The following is a 7,731-nucleotide window of genomic DNA, read 5'->3' as shown; positions in this document are numbered from 1 at the left end:
ATATATATAAACCAATATATATATATATATATATATATATATATATATATATATATAGCTAGATAGATAAATAGATAGATAGAAGATAGATAGGTAAACCAATAGTTTAGCGGTACTAGAAAATGGAATACATTTTGTGAATGAAATGGTTAGATGACCACGATATATGCTTATAAATTTTCTTTCACATTTTTTTCTCACCGCGCGGACAATTGTAACAGCGTTCTCTGAACTACCACGACCCTGCAGCAGAAGCAAATATACCGACAAGAGAATTGATGGAAAACGAACAAAGAATATAGTGCTATTTTATCGAGAGAAACGTGTGAAAATAAAAAGAAACCATATCAGTCTGCGTGAGAAAATTAAAATAGTTAAACAATACGTATTCAGATAATCTGTAACACAATTTTGTGTATGTCAAGGAAGAAACAATAATTTATACACACACAAGCACACACACACAAACACACACACATATATATATAACTACTTCCTTTACTCACATAAAATTAATATACGAAAGTATAAATTTATGCGTAAGCTTTAAGTATTTACTTCAAAAGTGCTCAATACGTAGGTAGAGCTAGTTAGTTAGTTATAAAATATATATGGCGATTAAGCTACACTGAATATTCCGCGTTTCATACACTCTAGGTTTCTTCAGGTTATGCGCGAATTTTGGACAGACAACCACAAAATTCGTGCATAAGCCTGAAGAATCCTAGAACGGATGGAACGCGGAATATTCAGTGTAATTTCATCGCCATATATATTTTATAACTAACTATATATATATATATATATATATATATATATATATATATATATATATATATATATATACTTCAGAATACTATAATGCAATAGATCTACTGGTATGGAAATCCAGTGATTATTGGTTTTACAAAATATTATTGGCTGTAATATTTTATAATATTTTATAAAGACAATCCCAGCTAAGTAAAAATCCCAGCTAAGTAAAAATTCCTCAATATACCAGATAGAGCAAATAAATCATAATTTTGTAACTTAAATATTATGACGTGAAATGGTTATCAAATACAGAATTTTTATTATGTGCAAGACAAATAATACATTTCAATAAGTATATCTCCTTAATCTATAGATTTCGAATTAGACATGCTGAACTTGGCCAAGGGTTTTAGAGTAAAAATATACACAAATACTTGAACCCTAAAATAAGAAAAAAACATAAACAAGACATTCAAAAAACTAATAGACAATTCAAATATTATAGTAAAAACATGAATATTCCGGATGAAATAGAAGTAAATACCTTTTTAACCCTAAATTTTGTTGAAATATCACGTTAACAATAAACCTAGTGTTTGATTAATCGCACCATGCGTTTCTCATTTTGGTAGTAGAAGTAAGAAAATATTGGACAGGATTAGTCCACTATTAAAATCTAAAATTATACTTAAACATTGGAATTTTCTGCGGAAGTGATAGATTGGTTTCAGAAAACAAAAAAGAAAAACAGAAACAGTAGGTTTATTATGTTTGATATTGATATTAACTCGTGATCTATTTGAGAAAGCACTAAAATAGCAGAAACTTAAACAGACGTTACTAAACTAGAAATATAAATTATAAAACTAGTTAGGAAAACCGTAACTATATATAATGATGAATTATAGACAAGAAATAAAAGAGAGAATCACTTTGATGTAACCATGGGCTCCCCATACTCTGCTAGGCCTTTACATACTAAAGTAGATAAATAAAACGTATCGGATTTAAATGGGGGACTATATAGAAATGATCATTATTTCTAGTTAATTCCAGTGATCGGAATACAGAAAAAAAAACTAGGAAGAATATTAAATTATTTTAATGAACAAAATTTAGAAATAACTATAGAGAATAACTGTAAGAAGGTGAACTTTTTAGATGTAATTCTAAATCTTAACTAAATCTTAATGATAACACATACGAACCATATCACATACTAAACCAAACATTATTCTATATATTCTATATAAGTCAAATCATCTCAAGTGTATGTAAAATGCCAATGATATCTCAAAATGAATATTTATTTGACAAAAAAAAGGTTTATTACAATGAAGTCTTAATTAAATTAGGAAATCATGGGGAAATCAAATACACAAAAAGACCTACATGATAAAACTAGCAGAATAAACCACACAATTACATACAACATGAAAGAAAGAGAGAATATAAAGAATGAAAACAGATATAAAAATAATAAAACGAATAAAAAGAATGAAATCAATATTAATAGGAAATCGCATAATACTGATAATAAGATTAAAAAATAGGAGAAATAGACGCGAAAACCAACTTTGGTTTAATCCGCCTTTCAGTAAGCACATTCAAAATAATAACTCTAATGAATTTTACAACATAATTGATAAGAACATTCACTCAGAGAATAGATTATGTAAAATAATTAATACGAATACAGTCATACTTTCTTTCTCACTCACTGCTAATCTTGCAAACACTATAATAATATCTGATAAAAGAAACATAATGCTGAACAATAATAGAACGAAATCAGGTTAAATAAATTTGGGGAGAAAATGTAAAATATCGGAGGAATGTCCACTGGAGGCGATTGCTTAATTGTAGAAATTGTGTACAAATGTAAAGTTAAGGTGGATAATAGTAGGAGAGTATACCTTGTGATACGGATTGTTCGTTTAAGGACCGATTCAGAAACCACGCTGCATCTTTTAAAATATTTTCAAAGAAAATTTTAAACAAAAAAATGAACTCCATATAAAGTTGTCTTTATGGGAATAAAGTTCTGCTCTCGCGCCTAAAACCGTGCTGAAACAAATATATAAAGGAAAATCCACAGAATATAAAATAGTAAAGTATAAAAGAAAACCATAAACTTAACATTTAAATTAAAAATGGTGAAATAATTAGATAATTTAGTAGGTCTTCAACTTCATATACTGAAGATAAAATTAAAGGAAAAATAGAAATAGATTTAATCTTAATAATAGTTACGGAAAATAAGATCAAACTCTGATGAATTCAACCGCACTAAAAAAGTAAAAATAAAAAACAACTTCCAGGAGTGATCAAATGCTAGACACTGGCACAGACTAGGTGGGGAAAAAGTAAAATTAATTTTAGCATATAATAATGAAAATAAATGAAAAAGATAAATTGAATGGGCATCGTGAAGGTAAAATTAAATGAGGTTGATCAATAAATAATAAAGCAAAAGTGAAAATTTAATAAATAATAAACGAAAGTGAAAAATTAAAATTTGAGATTTAAATGAATCATCAGAATAAGATATACAGAGTTATCCCTCTTTGAGCACGATATTTTTTAGATTAAGTCTTGGAATAGATAACTAAATGGAAATTAAATCTAAATGATTAAACAATGATAAAATTACAAAAATAATATTAAATTTATAATTCTTAAATTAATAATTATGCATTGTTGATTTATTTTTTTTATTAAAAAAATAATTCTTTTAGAATGAAATTTTAGTAACAATCTACTTCTCATGAAATAAAACTTTAAGTAAAATCGATTCGTAACATCGGGGATAAAATCAAAAGATAGCAAATTTTTCGAGATGGAATAGAATATAAGTGAACGATATAACTTTAATCGAGTATTTGAAATAGGTCGTCCAGTACTTTCAAAATAAATAAATTAAATAAATAATTTAGGAAAAATATTTAATTAGTAATTGTCTGTATTTTTGAGATGAGGTGTTTTCATGAGATAGAGATTTTCGAACCCAACCCTTTATTATTATTACGGGGGTACCGTGTTCGGACTCCAGCTAGGCTCTGGGACATAGTTGCTGATTCTCTGGTTTTAATGTTACTTTTCACTGCCTCCGTTCAGGATTGAACTCAGCACGGTTCGAGACTCCTAACAAACGGTTCCCCCAGTTCGATACAAAACACCTGATGAAGGCCGGAGGGCAAAACGGCCGAAACGTTGTGTCTATAACAACCAAGATGAGGAAGTCAGTCCGACAATCTCACTCAATGAATATTTAATTAGGTTAGAAACAAATCGGGGATTAAGCTAGTATAAAGATATACGATGCTTGTATACTTATTGAACTATGCTATTTTTAAATAGTATTTTCAAGTTAAATTAAAGTTTTACGATATTATTTTTTATCAATTTGTTAACTGAAAGTACAGAAAAGTAACAAAATACCCTCCTCTCATCATGTTAAGAATAGTTTTCGAAATAATAACGTTATAATTTCAGCACGATTCAATAAGTGCACAAGTACCAGATAAACAATTAACAGAAATGTAAATCCCAGAAATAGGAATACGAAAATAGGGCGTCCCAAATATTACATGGCCATCGGAAAACGATTTTTAAAAAATGATGAGGAAAAGAGAAATTCTACCGCTTGGTACTGTTAAAAACAAGATGAAAATCTGTTCAGATATGTATTAAGTAGTGTGTCGTTTTATTTAAAACTGTCTGATGAGATGCTATTCTGGAATATTTTTGAATAGCATAAAGTTTAAAATTGTCTAAATGGTGTCGAAACAATTGGATTATAAAAACAAATACACAGAATGATGTAAATGTTTGTTCTCCTTGTCTTGGTTTTGAAAACTTTATATGAATCCTCGATTACAGAAACCGATAATCCTAAAGTTTAATATTTGAGTCAATTTACATGGCTTTATGTACATTACCATTTGTTGATATTCGGAATATAGGCTTTTGTCATTCATTCATTGTATATATATATATATATATATATATATAATCATATAAATATATATATATATTATATATACATATATATATAATCATATAAATATATATATTATATATATATTATATATACATATATATATATATATATATATTATATATATATATAAATCATATAAATCATATATCTTCGAAACTCCGCGGATTAAGGACTATCCATTTATCTAGTGTTTCCTTTTCAGATTAAATATGTTTTTACTCATTTCAAAGTGTTTTTAAACATGTTTTATTAACTGTTTGCTCATATATATAATCACATATAAAAAGTCTTGGGAACATTACAAATGCGCATATCTCATGAACTATTCCAGGTAGAAAAATGAAACTGGTGCCATTTTAAAGCTTGCTTAATCAAGTTTTTGGTCATACTAATGATTTTCGTCTTATCTTTCCAGGTGCAGTAATGGCGTTCTCTAAACAAGACAAGGCATTTTGCGTCCTCCAATTTGCAAAGACTGAATCGTCGACATGTGTTCAGCGTGCATTTCGCAGGAAATTTAAAAAAGAAGCCCCTGATAGGAAATCCGTTGTCAGATGGCATGCTATATTTGTGAAAGATGGGTGTTTGTGCCCAAGTAAGCGAACAGGTCGCCCTTCAACTTCAGAAGATGCAGTTGAGCAAGTTCGGACAGCCTTTTAGCGGAGCCCCCGTAAATCAGTGAGAAGAGCCAGCAGGGAAGTTCAGCTTGCTCCAGCCACTGTCTGGCGTGTCTTAAGGAAACGACTGCAAATGGTACCTTACAAGCTCAAGTTGGTCCAAAAGTTGAAGGACACTGATAAGCCACTTCGCCGTGACTTTTGCATTGCAATGCAAGAGAAGTTGGAAGATAACGGCTTTGATGACCGGCTTGTTTTTAGCGATGAGGCGACCTTCCATCTGAATGGCAAAGTTAACAAGCATAACACTCGCATATGGGGTACTGAGAATCCTCATGAACTTCTTGAGCACGAGCGAGATTCACCAAAAGTGAACGTGTTTTGTGCAATTTCCAAGAAAGGTGTCTATGGACCGTTCTTCTTTGAAGAGGCAACTATCACTGGTGAATCCTATCTCAACATGCTGGAAGACTGGTTAATGGCTCAGTTGAAAGAAGCAGAATCTGATGACTTCATTTTTCAACAAGATGGTGCACCACCAAACTGGAGTCTTAGAGTAAGGCAGTTTCTTAACACAAGGCTGCCTGGTAGATTGATTGAGAGATATAGGCGAGGTGATGACGTTCTCATGCCCTGGCCTCCTAGGTCTCCAGATCTTACCCTGTGTGACTTTTTCCTTTGGGGCTTTGTCAAGCAACAAGTCTATGTGCCGCCCCTTCCAAGAGATATTGATGAACTAAAGGCTCGAGTAACGGCAGTTGTGGGAACCATTGACGTCAAGATGCTGGAACGCGTTTGGCAGGAAATGGACTATCGACTAGGTGTCTGCCATGTGAGGAATGGTTCCCATATTGAGCAACTTTGAAGATTCCCCACAAAACTTGAAACTTTAACCTTTCCAACGGTAACAATTTCATTTTTCAACTCCCAATAGCTTTTGAGTTATTAAAAATCGTTATGTTCCCAAGACTTTTGAAACACCCTGTATATATATATATATATATATATATATATATATATATATATATATAAGCGAGATATTATATCTAAGCTTATATATAAGCGAGATCTTTATCTGATAGAATTCAGATAAAGAATTCTGATAGATATTACTTGCAGTAATACTTTCAAGGTGATCCGAACCAAAAAGGAAAAGCTGAATATTTAAGAATAGAGCAATATATAAGTTCCGTGGTTAAATTTTAAATTCTGAAAAAAAAACATATAGAGACATATATTCGATTTAAGAATTTATTGTTTGACAAAAGGAATATATAGAAGGGGTTATTTTAATTTCCTTAATCCATGGATTTTCAACAATGGCTAATATCATCGGAGGAAATGAAATACGGTTAGCAAAACCTGCAACCATTCCATATTTTCAGACCATGATGCGTCTCTATCTCCACCTCATCTGCTCACACATCCGCACATCAAAAACAGCACACCTACCCCTTATCACGCACACCCCTATTAAAAATCACAAGAATATCCATTTCCCACTTGAATCAAGAGGTCAACCCTCTTAAAGAATACTAAAATACAATTCCTCCTCCCTTGCCGAAAAAATTCCATTAAGAACCTGTATGCTCGCCCAATTTTAACCTTCCCCCTCTTTCTTTACCCTCTCTACTTCACCGCACTCTCCTCTTTCCCTCATCTGAAAGGCTTCCTTCATCCACTATCAACAAGAAAGCGAACTATCTTTCTACCGGAACTCACATCAGAAGCAAGCCGTCCAACACACCGTTCTGAATATCATCTCCAGGATTATTTTGCTATTCTGCTACCTATACCATTGATTTCGAGGTCCATTGCATACTTACCACAATGTTCAAATTCTATTACTCACGGAGATAATTACAATGGAATGGTATATCCACCCAATATCAGATACACTTTGTCAACACCGAGAAAGCATTTGAACTACATCAACCAACACACACCCAACGCAACAACGGCTGCCCCGTATACTTTTCGAAAAATCAATAAGGAGCAATACACTTTCGCTATATGGGAATATTACTTTCTCTCCTGACTCTATTTTGTGCCCACCTGGATTTATAACCCCGAACGACATTGAATTACCCAGGTTGTATCAGCTTCTCTTTTCGTATAATTTTTTCCATATAATTATCCACAACCACTCAAAAACTATTTTCAATAATTGTGCTGAAAAGCAAAATTAGCGTCCATTCGCAACTGAACATTTTGCCAACTGCATTTCATTTCCTCTGATGGTATGAGCCATTGTTGAAAATCCATGGATTAAGGAAATTAAAATAACCCCTTCTATATATTCCTAAATAATAAATTCAATAAATTCTTAAATCGAATATATGTCTCTATATGTTG

The 7,731-nt window shown here is 31.5% G+C and overlaps 1 protein-coding gene across 1 annotated transcript in view; it reads left to right on the top strand.

Annotated features, from left to right (window-relative positions):
- Positions 1 to 6,336, top strand: part of LOC145288231 (uncharacterized) — a 9,299-nt gene extending 2,963 nt beyond the window's left edge. The window contains exon 2 of the mRNA XM_080136274.1: positions 5,175 to 6,336. Coding sequence (XP_079992400.1) covers positions 5,510 to 6,241 — 732 coding nt within the window. The 5' untranslated portion in view covers positions 5,175 to 5,509 and the 3' untranslated portion in view covers positions 6,242 to 6,336. The remainder of the gene's footprint in view (positions 1 to 5,174) is intronic.
- The last annotated feature ends 1,395 nt before the right edge of the window (positions 6,337 to 7,731 follow it).

The sequence above is a fragment of the Euprymna scolopes genome, chromosome 11 (genome assembly GCF_053919585.1).
Source record: "Euprymna scolopes isolate OS-2025 chromosome 11, ASM5391958v1, whole genome shotgun sequence".
In the NCBI taxonomy this organism is placed as follows: domain Eukaryota; kingdom Metazoa; phylum Mollusca; class Cephalopoda; order Sepiida; family Sepiolidae; genus Euprymna; species Euprymna scolopes.
This window is presented reverse-complemented; position numbering and strand designations above follow the sequence as displayed.